The sequence below is a fragment of the Molothrus aeneus genome, chromosome 6 (genome assembly GCF_037042795.1).
Source record: "Molothrus aeneus isolate 106 chromosome 6, BPBGC_Maene_1.0, whole genome shotgun sequence".
NCBI lineage: Eukaryota > Metazoa > Chordata > Aves > Passeriformes > Icteridae > Molothrus > Molothrus aeneus.
In genome coordinates this window covers 24246756-24264321 of record NC_089651.1, presented here as the reverse complement: position 1 = coordinate 24264321, position 17566 = coordinate 24246756, and the positions used below count along the sequence as shown (strand labels likewise).

Below are 17566 nucleotides of genomic sequence, written 5' to 3'. Positions count from 1 at the left end.
CACTCTTTTTGCAGTCACTGACCAAAACCCGTCAAAGACTCCAGCCAGTTATTTGGAGTCTCTTGCCTTGTCCAAAGTCTGGACCTCAAATAAATACCATCCTCTCCTCCTCCTTCTTTCCCACTAAAAAAATGAATGTAAATAAACCTTTGTCACGCTCTGTGAGAACTCATCCGGCTGAGGAAATATCTGCTTCAAAGACAGTTTGATTGTACTGGAGTTGGGTTATTTGATTGGACTCTTGTTTCAAGCTACAAGTCCCCATAGAAAGACAAAAGACTGTAATGAACAGTGAGATGTCTTCTTCCCAAGCTGATCAGTCATGGAGATAAAAATGTGTAACCAAATTGAATACAAAACTTTCCAACTTCTAACTCTTAGCTTAGCTATATGCACTCATTAGTCAGAAGCAGAATTTCTGAAAGCCTGGACTCACTATACATATTCCAGTTAAAGGCAGCACTTGCTTCTTTTGGCTTGACATATTCACACATTCCCTTCTAATGGTCTGCCAGTGAATTTCACCAGCCTCTCTTGCTGCCACCAAAGTGACATCACATTCCTTCCTGGACCACGTCAGCACTGGTCATGAACAACAGTTAATCCACTCCAGAACCAGACCTCAGCTCCAACCCTTCCCCTGTACGTTGTGACAGGCTGTGAGGTGGGACAGGAGGGACTTGTGGTTTTCTCATGGAAGAACCCAAGGGCTTGAGCCAATGGCCCTAACAAATTAAGGCCCTACCTTACTCTCTTTTGGGATTAAGACCTGTGACAGTCGGAGACTCCTGCTATCCTGCAGGACTGACCCAGCTTGGTCTGGGGGAGTAATCAGCCAGTAAACCCAGCATCTGTCACCTTGTAGGGATCTGGGATACTCCTGGAGCTGTCTATTTTTCATGTAATTGCACATCTCCCACTTTTTTGCATCACTCTACTTCCAGCCTCTATTTTATGGAATGGCTTCTTTGTCTTATTTTTTCTTTTCAGCCGTGCTGTGCTGTGCCTGCTCTCTAATCAGCATTAGCTACTCTTCCATTATCAGCTGGCAATGATCCATCATGCTCCTCCATCTCAAAAATTGCCCTTGCACCAGCACACCATAAACACCTAGGAACAGACAAAGTCACTCCTCTCACCTCTGCCTCTCAAGTGGGGGATATACAGAAAACAAGGGCAAGTGACCACCTTGATACTCCACCTTGGCTTGTGACAGCTCCCATCCATAGCTATCCTGAGGCAGAGTGGTTACCACTGAGCAGGTGCTCAGGAGATGAATATTTCTGGAGAGCAGGAAAAGCTGTTATGGGTCATTTACTCTGGCTTCCCCCACAAGCCCGGGAACATCCAGCCATTATTCCTGACAGATTCCCAGTAACTATACTCAAACATGCAGCAGCCACAGCAGCAGCCAGCACTGGCTCCTGCACACAGATAATGCCAGGCTGTGTCTGCTGGGAGACTTGGGGAATTCAGTGCTGGTCCTGCAAACCTACACTCACGGCAGGGCATCCTCAAGTAAAGGAGCTGTTTTCACCCATCCCTGTAGTACATAGGGCATGTACCAGTTCAGACACACACCTCTGGCACTGAGCTCTGCCAGGGACAAATCTGCTCACCATCAGCTCTGGCCAGGTCTCCCCCTTCCTTCCACAAGTCCTCCCCTAGCCTGACACTCTCTGCCAGCCTGCAGCAATAACAGTCCAGCTCAAGCCTTGCCTCCCATCCTGCTCATGCTCACATGCTCACTCTCTTTCTGTCCTTCTTCAAGGCACTCAGGTTTTCTTTCTGCCTCACACACCCTTTCATGCTCCACTTCCCTCCCTCTGCCACCAGATCCCTTTGCCCTCCGGTGGATCCACATTGCTTCCCCAGCACAGTGCAGGCAGCCAGTCCCCCTCCCTCTGACAGACGTACTCCCACAAACTTGCTGAACCCATCTACAAGGCTTTAATATTCATAAAAGTCAACCTTAGTCTAAAGAAAATGTGCTTGATGACGAAAGTATTTACATTGCAAATCACTTTTAATAGCCCTCTGGTAGTCAGCCTGGTGATAAATGCTAATCCATCTATCAGCTCAAAACCAAAATAAACCCAACTCAGAAGGGGAGAGTCAGAGAGAGAAAAAGCAGTTGGCAAGTGAGAAAGGCTCAGGTCTCTGGACCATCACTGCCACAGGAGATGGGCGTGAAGGCTCCGCTCAGCAGCTGGTGAGAGGAATGAAGTGCCCCAAAGGGAGCAGAGGCAGCTGCTCTGCCTGCTCTTGGCCAAGCAAGGAGACACCCTTCACTCATTGGAGTGGATCTGGCATTGCCTGGCAGGACAGAGCTGTCTAAATGCCAGGGCAGTAATTCAGAATCCTGGCCCATGCCCAGGACTGCAGGCAACAGGGTGATGGCACCTGTGGGTGGGCTTTTGCCCTGTGTGTGCTGCTGGGTGAAACACAGCTATGAGGGACATGGAACTTTCCCCTGGGCCAGTGTCATCCCTGTGGGAAATGGAAGAAGGGACAGCACCTCATGGTTACTTGCCTCTATCCTAATAATTTGCCTAAGGGCATGGGATGGCACATTTGTAAAGGGACTTAGAACTGTTTAAAAGGTCTGAAATAAATGCTGCTTTCAGGCCACATCTGCCTGAAGCCTCCCACAGCTGTTCTCTCCATTGAGGAGGTACAGGATCATCTGTACACAAATCCTCCTCTTTGCCATCAATACAATCCCCAGAGGAACAGCTCTTTCCCCTCATTCCAGCTGTCCCCAGGGTATATCAGGAACAAACAGCCCCAGACATGAGTTCTTGCTGGAGTACAGTCACTCATGGGTACAAGGTGAGCCAGATCCCAGACCATGCTAGGACAAAGTCACACTGCAGGGAGCAGGGCAGGAGGACTTGCAGGGCCAAGGAGAAGCAGGTTTGCTGCAGCCTTCCTGGGAGAGAAGGTGACTGAAGGCACCCAGCCATGCACTGCTGCCTCAGCCAGACCCCCAGTAGTCATCCAGAGCCACATCTTCTCATGCTTCATGGCATGCCTTAACTGGAGACAGGGAAAAAATACCGATGTGGAAGCTGCATTAAGCACATCACTTAGTGTTCAGCTGTTCCCCAGCCTCCCAGGTTGCTTGCAGAGACAAGGTAATGAAAGATTCTTTCATTATTGGAAAATGCCGTTTTTAGCACCAGTGAAGGATGCCAGAGCCACAGCCCCAGGGAGGGAGTGACTATGTTTAGCCATGGAGCAGGTGTAGCCCCAGTGGCTGGGATGATGGTGGCACCAGAGGCCCCTACTTGCCCTGCAGGCAGGGCACAGCCAGGAAAGCAAGGTATAGACACTCTGGCCCATGCAGGGAAGCCAGGTGAGCATGAAAGAGCAGTGACTAATAACAGAAAGCCAACCTGCCATGCCAGGCTGGTCCACAGGCATGCAATTCACACCAGTCCATAGGCCCATGAGCATCCTTGAAATGCCAGGGGAGCACCACAGCTGTGCTCTCAGCCTGGCCACAAATATCAGTGCCTTAAATCAAGCGAAGGGATATGGCAGGTGACACACACTTCTGCCACCTGATGCTACCCTTGGAAAGCTACCTCTTGGGCACTGCCAGCAGCTTGAGCTCATCAAAAGGCAGGAGGGCAACTGCAGCCTGTGCCTGATGTGGCACCTCTGGAGAGAGTTAAACACCACAGCCTGCACCCAGCCTGGTGCACTACAATCTCTTCAGTCAATAATCATCTGCTTTTTGTGTTTTAAAAGATTGCTGCTGCTATTTTAAGGTTGCACTCAGTTTTGTCACATTTGTCATATAGGCACGGCTTCAAATACTTCAATGAAATTGTTTTGTTACAGTCTCCACTCTTGCAACTCTTACTTGCTTTCTGGGTAATGGCAGGGGGAAAGTGTTTCTCAATCACTTCTTTTATACCTATCATAAAAAAACCAAAAACAAACAAAAAAAAAAACCCCACAAAAAAAAACCCCACAAAAAAACAATAACAACAAAGCCCCCCCCACCCCCCCAAAAAAAAAACCCCCAACAAACAAACAAAAAAAAAAACCCAAAAAAACCACAAAAAAACCCCAGAAAAATAAAAGGAAAAAAGTGAGGAAAAAAAGTGAGGAGTGTAAGCTTGTGCTGTTCTCCTGCCATTTCTCACATGACACAGAAGACAGCGCATCTTCCCTGTGATTGCTGTGCCCATGGGCTGGGGCTGGCCTATGGAGCCAGGCAGTGTGGGGGAACTCTGTGCCTGCCTGTGGTCACCATGAGCTCCCCAGGGCCCTCTCCCAGGCACTGTCCCACACAGCTTGGTGCCCGGCGATCAGAGAAAAAGCAACCAAGGGCTCAAGCCCCTTTAACAGATTAGTCTAATTAGTTAATTTTCCAATTCACTACTTCATTAATTCATGAATTCACTAGCCCACCATGGTTACTCACACAGCAGTTGCCTCCCCAGCATGGCACGGAGTCCCCAGAGCCCTCCTGCTGCCGCCTGCCCTCCCAAGGCTCTGGGGTCAGCTGCCTTCCAGCTCGAGTGATCCATGCAAACCCTTTCTGCTGGGCTCTGCAGGACGTGCCAGCGGCTGTTGCAGAGGTGCAGGAGAGGATATCCACAGGAAATGCTGGTCCCTGGACTACAGGGGCTGGAGCCTCTAAACCTGGCAAACCTCCATGGAGCCAAGACCATCTTTGGCACGTGTAGCCGCTCCTGGAGGAGAAACTCATCCCAAATGAGGAAACAAGCCCCAATACCACATGGGCACTGAACCGCTCAGCCCAGCCTCCCGGTGGCCTTGCCATCCTCCTCGCACTGGGGCGCTGAGGCAAGCCCAAGCCTCTCTGGGGGCTCCCCTGCAGCCCCCCAGGACTCTCCACAGCAGGGGCAGAGAGCCAGTAGCCCTGCAGCACAGTCACCCTGCCATCAGGTTTGCTTCACTGAGCAGCTTGGCAGAGCCTGCCTTCTAAAACACATGCAGTCTAATAAATGCACTCCCTGTTTTAAATGTATCTTTTAAAAAAGAACATTTCCCTCGGTTTGAGGTAATCGCTGACACTGCTGGGGGACAAAGAGCTCTGTGTGTGTGCATCTCACTTCAGGCAGCTCAGCTCTGACCCTCACATGACAGAATTTGTGCTCCCCACGGGAACATTTACCTCACACAGAGGCCCCGCTAAAGTTAATGCTACCTACAGCATCCTTCACAAGGAAGGAAACCAAGAGGAACACAGCAAGTGTGCAAAATCCACAGCAGGTGAAAAACAGTCAGCAGTTCCTATGTCAAGAAAGCATTTAGTACAGCCAGAATGAAGCAGATCATTGCTTTCCCAAGAAAGATGCTGCCCCTGCCTTGCATCTCCCTATGCCTGACAGGGACCTGGCCCTGGTGTGGGGGAAGGTACAAGGCCATGGGTCACTTTTCTTCATCCAGTGGGCATCGAGTGTGACTGCGTGCCCATGGGTACAGGGTACCCATGTGCCTTGTTGGGCAGCCCCCCAGCACTGACACCGCACACACAGGAGGCTGTCCCTCCTCTCACCCCTTTTCTCAGCCTCTGCCCACTGAAGTTTACCCTGGGCAGAAGAGCCCACCGTGGGTTGGCCATGGGTACTGAACTGCCATGCACTGCAGGGATGATGGCAGCCTGCTGCCATTGGGGTTTTGCATTCACCCCACAAGTCTGTACCCCCACACCCAGCCCCAGCACTCACCAAGGAGACTTCACCACCCAAAGCCAAGCCAAAAACATGGCTAAAAGTATTTTGTTATGGCAAGAGGCCATATCTCAAGGCAGAGCCAGGGACAGAGGAGGCTCAAGGCTGCAGGATGCAAGAGCTCTGTTCTCTGATGGCCAGGCTAATAACCCTGTATTAAATTACAAGCCTGGGTTCAGTTGTGGTTGTTTTGTTTTTGTTGGGTTTTTTGTAAGCTGTCTGTTTAGATTTATCAGCGTAATTCCTGATACTGCCTTGTCGGACATCATTACGATAATCTCACTGCTGTGTCTGCCAGGGAATTGGGAGGACAGCAGAGGCGGCTGCAGAGCAGGGGAGTGGTGGGGCCTGGGCTGCCTGCAAGGCACAGCCCCAGGACCACTCACCCCAGAGCTGGGCACCCTGGGGAAGAGGGAGGCACAACACAAGCCCCCTCAAGGACCCAAAAGTCAAAGAGAGCAAGCTCACACTGAGGGAAAAGGGATCCAATCTCCAGCCAGGCAGGTCACCATCCCTCCAACAACCTCAGTGAGAGGAAGAGACACCTCAGGAAAAGGAGAGGGGGCACACATAAAAACCTGGAGGATGTGGGCAAGTTGGAAATGAGCAGCCTCTGTTTTGGCACGGATCCCTCCCCTTAATTCACGGTAATTTTATCATTAATTTAAATAAGGTTTCTCAGGGCAGAGAGCACAAGAGGAAGAAGGCAGGAGGCTGCTAGCCCAGCTCTGTCCCTCCATCCTTCCATGCTGCAGCTCTTCTCTGCTCTGTGGGTGCTCCCTTGCACACACACACAGGTGTATACACACATGCACACACACAGCCTTCCTGTCTTCCCCACAGCCAGGCCTGCTGTACTCCACCTTGGCACAGGTCCTGTGGCAGCCCCCAGCCAGCAGTTTGGCTGGCAAGCCTGGCCAGGCAGGCAGCAAAGTGCTTCTTCCTGGGGACCTGGTGCTGAGACACTCACCTGAAGCAGGGGAATGCTCCAGTGCAGCACTGCAACTCCTCAGCAGCTGGAGTAGGGTCTGCAGCTTCCCTTCCCAGCAGCTAGAGTAGGCTGGGCTGAAGAGCTGTCTGGGACAGGGATTTGGAGCTTTGAGATATTTTGGGCGTGACATAGAGCAAAGGTGCCCCTGAGAGCCTATTCACCTATGTGAAGCATCCCCCTCTCCATGGGGCTGGGCCTGGGGGAGCCACAGGTGGGAGGTAGGTAATCACATCAGCAAACAAATAAAAATCCCAGCCCAGTCTGGAGTTTTTATTAATGAAAATGAGCCTGTGATGGGAGGTAATTTCCAGCCCCTGGGTGATTCGGCTGGAGGATGGAGCTGCAGATAGGGATGAGTCTAGGCAGCCAGGCAGAGTCAGAGCCCAGTCAGATGCAGTCAGGGACCAGAGCCGCTTCCAAGAGGGGATTGGGTACGTGGCCTTGAAACCTGGAATGTGAGGAGAGGAGCTGTCAACACCTCCAGAGAGCAAGTGCTTCCAACTGCCTCGCTGGAGATGCAGTGTTACCAGCCATATCCCTTGCAGGGGAACTGGCTGAGATCCCCCCACAGGTGTGAGGGAATCTCAGACCCCATTTCACAGCACTCCTATCCCCATGCTCTGGCTGTACCTTTTCCAGATGCAGCTCCTTGGTTGAACCACCCTTATCCAACACTTCCAGTCTCCCTTCATGCACCCACCAAGGCAGTTGCTCACACCAGCTCTGCTCTCCCCCAGCTCTTGTGGTGTGCCAGCATCCCCCAATACTGCTGGGAAGTGGGATGACAGGCATTTCCATAGCATGATGAAAAAAATAGGACCCTCTCTTGCTGCTGTAAAGTGGGGAAAATCTCTATTCATTTTCAGAGTTGAGTGAGAGCAACATATTATGAGGGCAAATTTTCTTCTCAGGAATACCACATTCTGATGAGCTGAACTAATTAATACCCATTTGAGTGTCTGACCCTAAATAGGTTGTATGACTGAAATTTAAAGAAGCATTATTGTAGTGCTAGTATTTCAAAAGAAGAAAGTAAGCAGCTGTAGTCTTATTTGTTTGAAAGGCAAAACTATTTTATGAAAATTTACTTTTTTCACCCATTCAGGGCCTGAGACCTGGCCTGGAAACCTTGCAGCATCCCCAGCATAGAAGTCAAGACCTCTCCCACATTAGCTGTGGAGCAGGAGCTCATCAGCCTTGTGAGGAAGGCTGCATGAGAACCCTTGCAGCACACAGAGCCTGTCCAGAGAGTGCAAGCAAAGCAAAGCAGTGCTTAATAAGTTTCCCCCAAATAGCTGAAGATGTCAGCAGGAAGGAACAACCTTTTGGCGCTGCAAAGGGCTCACATTAAACCAGTGGAGCTGCAAGTGGGATCAGGGCAGCTGGAGAGATAAACCCAATTCTCCTGCTGGGCTCAAAGTGCTTTTCCAGCTGTTTCCCAAAGGATGGGACCCGTTGCATCTCCAACCATCCCTACAGCAGTAGCTGCCAATGCCTTGGGGAGACCCAACCAGAACCAACCCACATCTGCCCTGTAAAAGCCCCCCCGGTCCCTCAGCTGGGCCAGCCTTCCCGCACTGGGCCACAGATCACAGTCCCTCCATCCATCACCTCCCCAATGAATTGTGGCAGATGTGTCACTGGCCAAAGTGTTACTGCCAGCCCCAAGCTGGCATGCTTCAAATAGCTGCGCACTGCGATACAAATTATACTTTGATGAGGTACATTAGGCCATCTGGACAGCCTTAAACAGCCTTGATGAAGACAGAGCAAGGGCTGCTCGAGGTGGGAGGAACCTCAGCAGTTTCAGGGCTGTTTGTTGTTCCTTAAGCTAACATTTGAGCAGCCAGTGGGGCTGGGGCTGGCAGCATTGAGGAGTTCCATGCAGGGTGGGTCTGCCCAAAGACAGAGTTTCAAATGACCAACGAGTGACCCCCACAGTGGATGGATCCGAATCCTGGCAAGCATCAAGAACACCCCGCTCCCATTAGTCCCATTAACTTTGTGGGAAGCAGCACTCCTAGGAAGGAAATCCCATGCGCACTAACAAGCACAAGATAAATAATGTTCTGGGGGGGGGGGGGGGAAACAAACTGCAGGAGATGGTTGCTAAAGAAAACCACCTAGGCAGGGGTAAGAGCCAAACAGCAGGGAAGGAAACAGGGGACAGGAGCCAGAAGAAACCCAGGGGAAAGGTGGTGTCCCATCCTGCTGAACCCTGCAGGAACTGACAGCACCGAGGCAGGGAGCAGCATGAGGGACCTGGATGGGAATTCTGCTCACTGGTGGTTTTCTGACTGTTGGTATCCCTGAGCTGGCTCCTTTGTGGCACCTTGGAGCCCTGGCAGGCTGAGCAATTTCTCAAGTTTAATTTCCAAAATACCTTGTAGGGAATGAGCTCGGTCCATGTGTGGGACAGGCCACAGTGGGTGCCCTGACCTTTGCCTGGCTGCTGGTGCCATGCAGCCCTGTGTCACTGCTGTGACCTACATTCTGCCTCCCCAAACATATGGCCTGGCCTTGCACTTAGCTGCATTAAACCCACGGAGCGCTGCATAGGGCTAATTTCTGATCAGGCTGTCAGGAAGTATTATGTCAAATACCTTACAGGAGCCTAAACATATTATGCCAACACAGCTACCTTTGTGAACCAAATCTGAGAACTCATCAAAAAAGCAATGCTGGGCTTAGCCATCCTCAGTGCCTCCGGAGCAAACCCATCTCCAGGGCTTCTCCTGGGTCACTGCACCCCGAGCGCTGCCCAGACTCAGCCTGGGGCTGCAGCTCTGCAGGGAGCAGCCCCAGCCCCCTACCAGGAGCCAGTGGAGCTCGCGTGACACTGAAATAAAGAGTTCGTGGAGCAAGATCTTTACTCCCACATTGTGGGTGGGAAAGGCTGGGTGCAGGGCAGCATCCTGTGCCAGGTTACTGCTGCTTTTGCATGCTCAGCTCTTGTCCTCCTTGACTGGGACCCGTGGTCCAGGTGCTCCCTATGCACGAAAAAATCTTGTCTTTCTCAGTTATCACTCGTTATTGCCAGTCACACCAGGTACCAGAGCCCTAAAGCTGCTGTTTAATGGCTGTGCTTGTGCCCCCCTCAGCAATGCAGCAGGACCAGCCTCAGTCCCTCCCTAAATAATTGTTTTAATTAGCATTTCCTTTGATGTAGGTGATTAACAGAGGGCTGCTGGCAGGGCTTCCATGGGAACTTTTGCAGTGGGCAGGCAGATAAGTACAATCTTCTGTACTGCTGTAGCACTTAAACGTTTTAGTATCAGCCTCCCCAGTGGCAGCCAGTCAGTCTTCATTAGCCCCTCTGAGCCCTTTCTAATTCTGCCAGAGGCTGAAGGGGGAAGGAGTTTACAGCCCCTGCACAAGCATGGACCCCTGGGTGGGGCATGGCCCTGTCTGGCTGGATGAGCAAACCCAAGGTAATGACCCCCAGGGAAAGAGCAGATCCTCGACCACAGCACCCTGGGGGAGTTTGACAAGGAGCCAGGGGAAGGAGAGAAGCTGGGCTTGGGTACCAGCCAGCAAAGGGCTCTCAGCAGTGCCTGGTCAGCAGCCAGCAACCACCACTTACTCATCCCCCCATCCCCAAAGTCTGCAGTGAAAACAGATAATCTGCAAATTAAAGTTTCCCTGCAGTGGGTGGCAGTGCCCCACGCTGTGCTGGAGAAGGGACTGGAGTCCATCTGCCATCAGAGCCAGCTCCTGATCCTATCAGGCTATTACTGTATTATTGAACTGGGGATTGAGGGACAGGCTTTAATAGCTGCGATGGTATCAGGGGTCCAGCATTAAACTCCAGGAAAAGGCCACGAAGATGAGCCTAAGAAATAGAAAGAACCAAGCCTAAATGACCACATCTCACATTTTTGCAGTGTTTGCTATTTACTCCAGCCTCTGTGAAACTGAAGAGCTCCTAGCTGAAGAGCTAGGAGCTCAGAGAGTAAGGATGAAAGGCCAGGGAGATTCGGGTGTTTCCTGAGCTTGGAAAGAGCAAGGACTCCAAAGACCAACTCCACCAGCCAAGCTGAAACAGGGCAGGATGCAAGGACAGAAAGGCAAACCTCAGCAGCTGCCAAAATCCATGTGCCTGCCTGAAGCTCACTGGCTGGCCAGCCACAGCTGAAGTGAAGGCTCAGTGGGGTGGCAGAGACCAGCTGCAGCTCTCCACATCCACACTGGTCCAGTTTCAGCAACAGGTCTTCCTGGAGACTTCTGTGTCTGGCTGCCTTTTCCAGTGGTGGCATTTGCTCCCTGCTGTATTCACATCTCCCATTGCTCACACTTTGCCTGTCCCCCTGAGTTATTCAAGCAGCTTGCATGGGACGCCCAGTCCCTCCCCTGTGGCACCACCAAGCTGGAGCAGCCTGGCCTGCATTGGCAGGCAAGACCCTGGCACAGAAGGTGGATGCTTGGAGATCAAGCAGCAGCATATTGATTTTCAGATCAGAGGCAAAGGGGAAGCCTCACAGTGTCCTCTCTGGGATGCTGGCTCCTGGCAGAAAGAGCTGATTCCTGGGGCCAGCATCCTGGGGAAGAAGCTTGATCCCTGCCAGCTCCTACTGGTGCCACATGCCATCACCAACTGCTTGAAAGGCAAAACAAAGAGGAGCCGAGGGAGCTCACTGGGAGCAGATGAGAGGCACTTCTGCTCGAGATGCTGTGGAGAAAACAAATCCTTGTGCTCGGCAGAGTGCACGGAGTGGCTGTACGGGCTGTATGAGGCAAGAGCTGGGCAGGGAGGGGGGAGAGGCCTCTGCTCCTGGGGATGAGGGGAGAAGGACTCGGGCATTAATTGGTGGCAGAGTGGCAGCTGGAAAGACTGCTTTGCCTTCCAGCTCCCTCGTGTGCTGAGGACCCCCTCCATGAAGAAGTGGCAATGGCATGATATTTATGCACTGCACACCGAGATCCCGGTTAGTGGTGGATGGCTCACATGCTGCACACTTTAATTAATTTGTCTTTTCCTGTTGAAAAATAACTTCTCTGACAGATTAGGATTGAGCAGAGAGGGCAACTACTCCCTAGCCAGCAGCCTGAGCAGCAACTGGAGGAACCAGTTATGGGGTTTGGCTTTGGCATCAGTAGTAATGGGAGAGACTCCCCACACACCCAGCTGTGACCAGGTCCCTGCCTCTCCTTCCTGCCCAGCACATCTCCTGGTGGTCACATACAGCTACAAGGTCACCCCGCAGAAGCCATGCGTGGGGTGGGACTTCTGAGAGGGTCAAATAGAAGTACTTGGAGATGGAGCAATAGATAAGCCAAGGAGTGAGGGCAGAAAGCCCAGGACTCACAAGAACAAGCAGGCATCACCACTTCACTGTACCATCTGCCAGGGCTTCAGCAACCTTCTCTGGGATCCCAGGTCTCCCTCCAGGCAGTGCTCACCCTCTGGTGTGGTCCAGGCCCCAGAATGCTGGAGCATTCACTGGCTGCAGCAGTGCCCATGCAGGTTTCCATCTGTGATGGATTCACACAAAAAGTCCCCTTCCAGCACGGAAGCTCCAACCACTACCTCCTCCCACTGCCCCAGGTTTCTGGCACATTCTCCCTTCCTAGCTAACCTAAATAATCTTGTATCATCAGCTGTTCCCCTCCTCTTTCAGCTCATTAGGGCTTTTAGAGAACACTGGCTCCTACTGAACCCGACCAACCCACCATTAACCTCATTCTAAGCCAAGAAATAGCTCTTACTTTTGACTCCAATTCCTACAGCTTCTATCTCCAGGAGGACTTTACCCCTCACCCTTGAGGTGACTAAGTTTCTTTAATAGCCTCTTGTGAGGGACTTTATCAAAAGAGCCTTTTGAAAGCTAAATAAAATTCTCTGCGCTGTATTTCTCATTTTCCTAGGATTTTGTTAGCACATTTAAAGGCTCCTGACAGTCTATGGCTGAGAAAAGCTTTCACTTTTTAAGATTATTTCCTGCTCCTACGCAGCAAAGCTCTCACTTTGCCTCCTAAATTGGGCCAGCAAGTATGCATAGCTCTGGTTTGGTTTCCTGAAGCAGCTCTTGTTGAATTTCCATGCTGCTCCTGGTACTGCATTTGCCTCGGTGCTGCATTGTCACACTGCAGTGAGCAGGTAAAGTTGCAAGGCTTGGGGAAGGAGCCCTGAGCTGCTGTGCTGCTGTCCCTGGTGTGGGCAATCCCACTACCTGCTCTTCTCTGCAGGGCTCCAGGCCTCAGGTCACCACACAGACTCAGGGGTGTTGCTTGAGGATACAGTTAGATCAGCCCTGCCTGAAACAACTGAGGAAAACTGCTGGGCTGGAGCAGGGTAGTCCAAAGCAGATAAAGACTTTTGTCCCACATGAAGCATGGGAGGCATAATAAATAAATTGCATTGGGTTGGGTGTGGGTGGGCTCATTGCCTAAGTGGGCTCAATTTTGTCTCCTGTCCCCTCCTCACCCATTCACCCACATAGCTCCATCAGGTCTCAGGCAGGGATAATCTGGGTTTTCTTAGGTCTGAAACTGAAAAGAAAAACACTGCTCTCTGTACACATAAGCCCATCACCACTGAGGGCATCTACTCAGTTGTGTAGCAACAGCAGGTCAGCTAAAAAGCATGTCTGAGGCAGCACCAGAAGATTAAGCCTGTCCACACCCACTGTGCCCACGGCTCCTGCTTAAAGCCTGTAGGAAGGCAGGCTGCAGTCAGGCTCAGCTGATAGCAGCCTTTTGCCCAAAGCTACAAAGCTGCCCGCTCTGACCAGGCCTCCACTCTTACCTCATCATCAGGAAGACGCTCCCTTTCAAGTCGTGAATGGAAAAGTGCTTTAGAGCTTCAGAGACGTCCCATGCCAATGGCAAAGACAGTGGCTGTGGTTTGCTCCGGCTCCCACTGGAGCTCACCCCCTGCTCTGCCACAGTCTCCAGTGGGGGCAGGTCTGGACAAAGGGGAAGCCATGGACAGAGCAGGCTTCAGGGCTCTGCACAGCAGCCTGGCCAGAGCACCCAGCAACAGTGTACACCAGGCTCTGAGAATCTGCCAGCACAGGGCGAGGCAGCCCACAAGACACTTCTCCAACTGAGATGGAAATTTTTCTGTAGATAGCTTGGCTCTTTCTGAAAATGGATATCTATAAATGCTCTGCAACACATCTACCAAGAATGGGCCTCAAGGTTCTTCCAGGAATCATGCAGGGAGAGGGCAGAAGTGATGTCAGGCTGAGCTGAAGCAGCTTTTTTTCCAGGTTCTGTTTTAGTTTGTTTTCAAGCAGAGCATTAAACAGCTCTGTCTAGACCTGCACTGCCTTGTCTGTCCATCTGAGACATAGCTCTTCTGGCTCCCAACTGCCAGCACATCCTCAGGCCCCTCCACAGTAAGGCAAAACAGGGATGCATGAAACCTTCCTTGCCACACAAGGGAATCCCATTTTTCAGGCTGCTCTCCTGTCAGATCAGGGATGTGGTTGGCTTGGGGCAGGTTTTAGAGCCTCATTAACACTCAGCAATAAGGCCTGGCAGCAGCTGATTTGATTTAAGGTTCATCTCCAGGCTGTGATTTAAGGGAAGATTTGCTTAATGTTCTCTAACAGACTCTTCTGACTGGGAGCTTGAGTGCTGCCTAATGACAGACTTATTTATTGTAATGTCTTAGCAGCAGAGAATCTAGAGGAGCTGGGCAGGAGCACAGCAGCTGCTGGCAGGTGCTCAGACAGCACTGGAAACATCCCTCACACCACAGTGGTAACAGAGGACTGTGCATTCCTCTATCCAGAACAGCCAGATACTGCAACCCTCTTCTGCATCAAGGGGTCAGCAAGACAGGCCACTCCCTGCTTGCCCAAGACGTTCAGTGCTGCACCTCTACACAGCTCTTTACACAGGATAGGTGAAACGCTCTTCTTTCTCCTTAGTGCAGTACTTGAATGATGGGAAATGCAGAGGTGCCTGCTCGTCTCCGGACCGGTTAAAATGCGATTTGCAAGGAAGACTCCCAAATGCACCTCCTTGTTTCCCAGTTTTGGACTTTCATCTCACAGGCTGAGTCTGCTTTCCTCCGGGGAAACGGGTGGTCATCATCTGACATTTGCATGCTGCCTAGAGCTTCTGAGATGGATGCATCTATCCCCAAGGCCAAACACAGAGACAACTATCACACAAATGAAGACAGGAGGTCAAGCAAGGGTTTGTCATATTTTAATGACATTGATCTTTGGTGTTTCCCTCGTCAGCACTCACACTCTCCCCGTACTTCCTCCATAAGCCTGCTAGGGATGGAGAGTTACAAACGAAAAGGAAAATCACATTTGAGACTAAAAACAAAGTATCAGAGCCTTGACTTCTCCACTAGAAACTACATGTACAAGGTCAAGATTTCACATGCAACACCTTACATCACAGACCCATACCTCACACCCTGGCCTGGAGCTGAAAAGAGACTTCCTGCCCCCTGTCAAGGATGTGCAGCTCAGTCCTGGCACCATGAAACCACTGGAGTGGCTCATTCATGTTAATATTGGCACAGCTTAGAACATCCTTGTGAGAACTGCATCCTGACTAGAGAGCAGTAGCCCTTGTCCCTCTACCCATCCATATGGCATCTCTGCTTCAGTTCCTGCCAAGTCCTAAACTAACTCTAAAAAGGAAAGATTCCACCTGTGAGCATATCCTGAGCCATGCACGTTCTGGTGAAGCCCAGTTCTTCCCAGAAAAGACCACAGCATAGGCAGGACTGGTCTCAGAACACCACACTCTGGGGGAGCAGTGCTGTGCTATGGAGAGGAACTGTGGCCTGGAAGACTCCTCCACTCCAGCAACAGAGCTGGAGCATCACGCCTGGGTTTGCCCAGTACTGCCTGTCTCCAGAAGGATGCTGCAGGCCCCCTTCCCTTTCTTCACTCTACTGATCAGCTCCATGGGTATAAAAGGGCAGGAAAAAGGAAAGGAAAAAGGCTTTACAAAGGATGACACACCAAGTTGCAGGGCTTAGCTCTGGAGATGCCATGGGGCTTCAAAATTTGGCTGATGTGCAGCAAGTGTGGTTTGTATTCTTGTTAACTCCTCAGCAGTGGGAATGCTGAAGTTAAGTACGCTTTCTTTCCCATGGCTTCCCTTGCAATTCTTATCCCTTCCCCCATCACCCAGGATAGAGAAGCCCTCTGAACCACCAGCATCCTGTTAGAGCCACCCATCCCTGCTCTTCCAGCTCCTGGCCAGCTGTGAGGTACAGGTCTCTGCTGAGCAGTACAAGGGTAGCACCAACACACAACTCAATCTCTACCTGTTCCGCGACTCCCCACTGGTGCTGTCATTACTATAGAAGTTGGTACTGTCAGGAAGATGGTTATTGTTAGTTAGGTCACTGTATTCAATTGGTCCCTCGGTGTCCATGGAGGACTGGGCCTGCTCTGGCAGATCCAGGTCACCAGCGCTTTGTCCTTCACTCCCACTAGGGGCTGTCCGCGGGCTCAGGCCACGCTCCGGCAGCTGCACAGACTCCGACAGGATCCGTCCCTCCAGCTCTGTGCCCAGCTGCTGAGAGGTGGACTGCTGTGCCGACGTGCCCTCAGCTCCAGTGGGCTCTGTGCCAGTCTGAGAGCTGCGGTGGATCCGGTGGCTCACAATGATGTTGTTGCCAAAGCCACCCATGGATGCCATGGTGGTGCTCTGCTCCCTCTGAACCACGGCAGTCATGCCACCTTCTGCCATCAGCCTTTGAATCCTACTCAGGGCATCCTCCCCACTGGCCCCATATTCTGGACCTTCACCTGCAAAAGAAAGCAGAAGCAACTCTGGTGCGCAAGGCAAACTACGACACAAAATAAAGCATGCTGAGTAGTTGCATCATGCAGTGTGCTTGTGCTGGGACAGAAGATGAAGGTTCTATTCCACACAGAGCCCAGTATTTTATTTCCATAACTTGCCACTTGGTTAAGTGTCAAACAAAGGCACTGAATTCTGTCAAGAAAATCTTGGTCATTTCCACAGGTAACCCTCAGGGACTTGCATGTCCAAGCCTTGGAAAAGCAGCTATTATGTAGCCATAAAGATGGGGGAAAGGGTAGTAGCCAAAGAGGCAGGATACTTTATCACAGCTGTAGAGATTATCTCTACCCACGGGGACAAGAAGAGAAACCTCAGTTTGCACTGCAATAAACCAAACAGTTCACCATGGTGTTAAAAGAACCCCATGGCTTTTCCTACTTCACCTGTTTGAGAAGTAGGCAGATGATACACTGGCAATGTCCCCAGTGTAAATCTAGGGAGGACAAAAGAAGCTGTCCAACAGCAAACAGCAGCTACAGAACATGGTCTTCCACATTAGCTATGATCAAGTGTGTAGGCTCCTGCTCCCCTTGACTGATATCTTTCAAGGAATACAAAAAAACATCTCAAGACCTACAGTATTTGTCTACTCTTATCTCTGAGTCTTCCCTTTATTGTCAGGCTGTAGTGAGCTCTGAGAGAACCATCGTCAGATACCTTGGCTGCTCAAGATTACTTCAGGAAAACAAAATCTCACCAACGAATTGTCCATGTAGAAGATTAAAGCACCATGACTGGGAAGTTCATTCCAGTTCAGTTTCTCAACATCCTCCTTTTGCTACAAACCCTACCCGCAGCATTTGGGGAGAACAATCTGTAATAATAAACTGCTAGAAACATTCCACAGTGGGATCTTGCTGATTCTTATTAAAGAAATAAATCTCACTCCCACCTCTATGAAGCTATCACAGTGCTGATTTGAGGGGAAAGCCATGAGCTCTCCTGGCACCAAGGAAATGAACACAAATGTCAACAAGGCTAGATGTAGGGAGGAGTTAGAACACAATAAAAAACAAAATGCCACACTGACTAGGAAAACAAAAATACTTGGGGCTGTGGAGTTTAATATCTT

General features: G+C 51.0%; 1 protein-coding gene across 2 annotated transcripts in view; it reads right to left on the bottom strand.

The window, feature by feature from the left end:
• Nucleotides 1–14849: 14849 nt before the first annotated feature.
• The window catches only part of AMBRA1 (autophagy and beclin 1 regulator 1), a 127496-nt gene continuing 124779 nt past the window's right edge, over nt 14850–17566 (bottom strand). For both annotated transcript variants that reach the window (XM_066552258.1, XM_066552259.1), the window contains one exon: nt 14850–16436. In XM_066552258.1, coding sequence (XP_066408355.1) covers nt 15946–16436 — 491 coding nt within the window. In that variant the 3' untranslated portion in view covers nt 14850–15945. The remainder of the gene's footprint in view (nt 16437–17566) is intronic.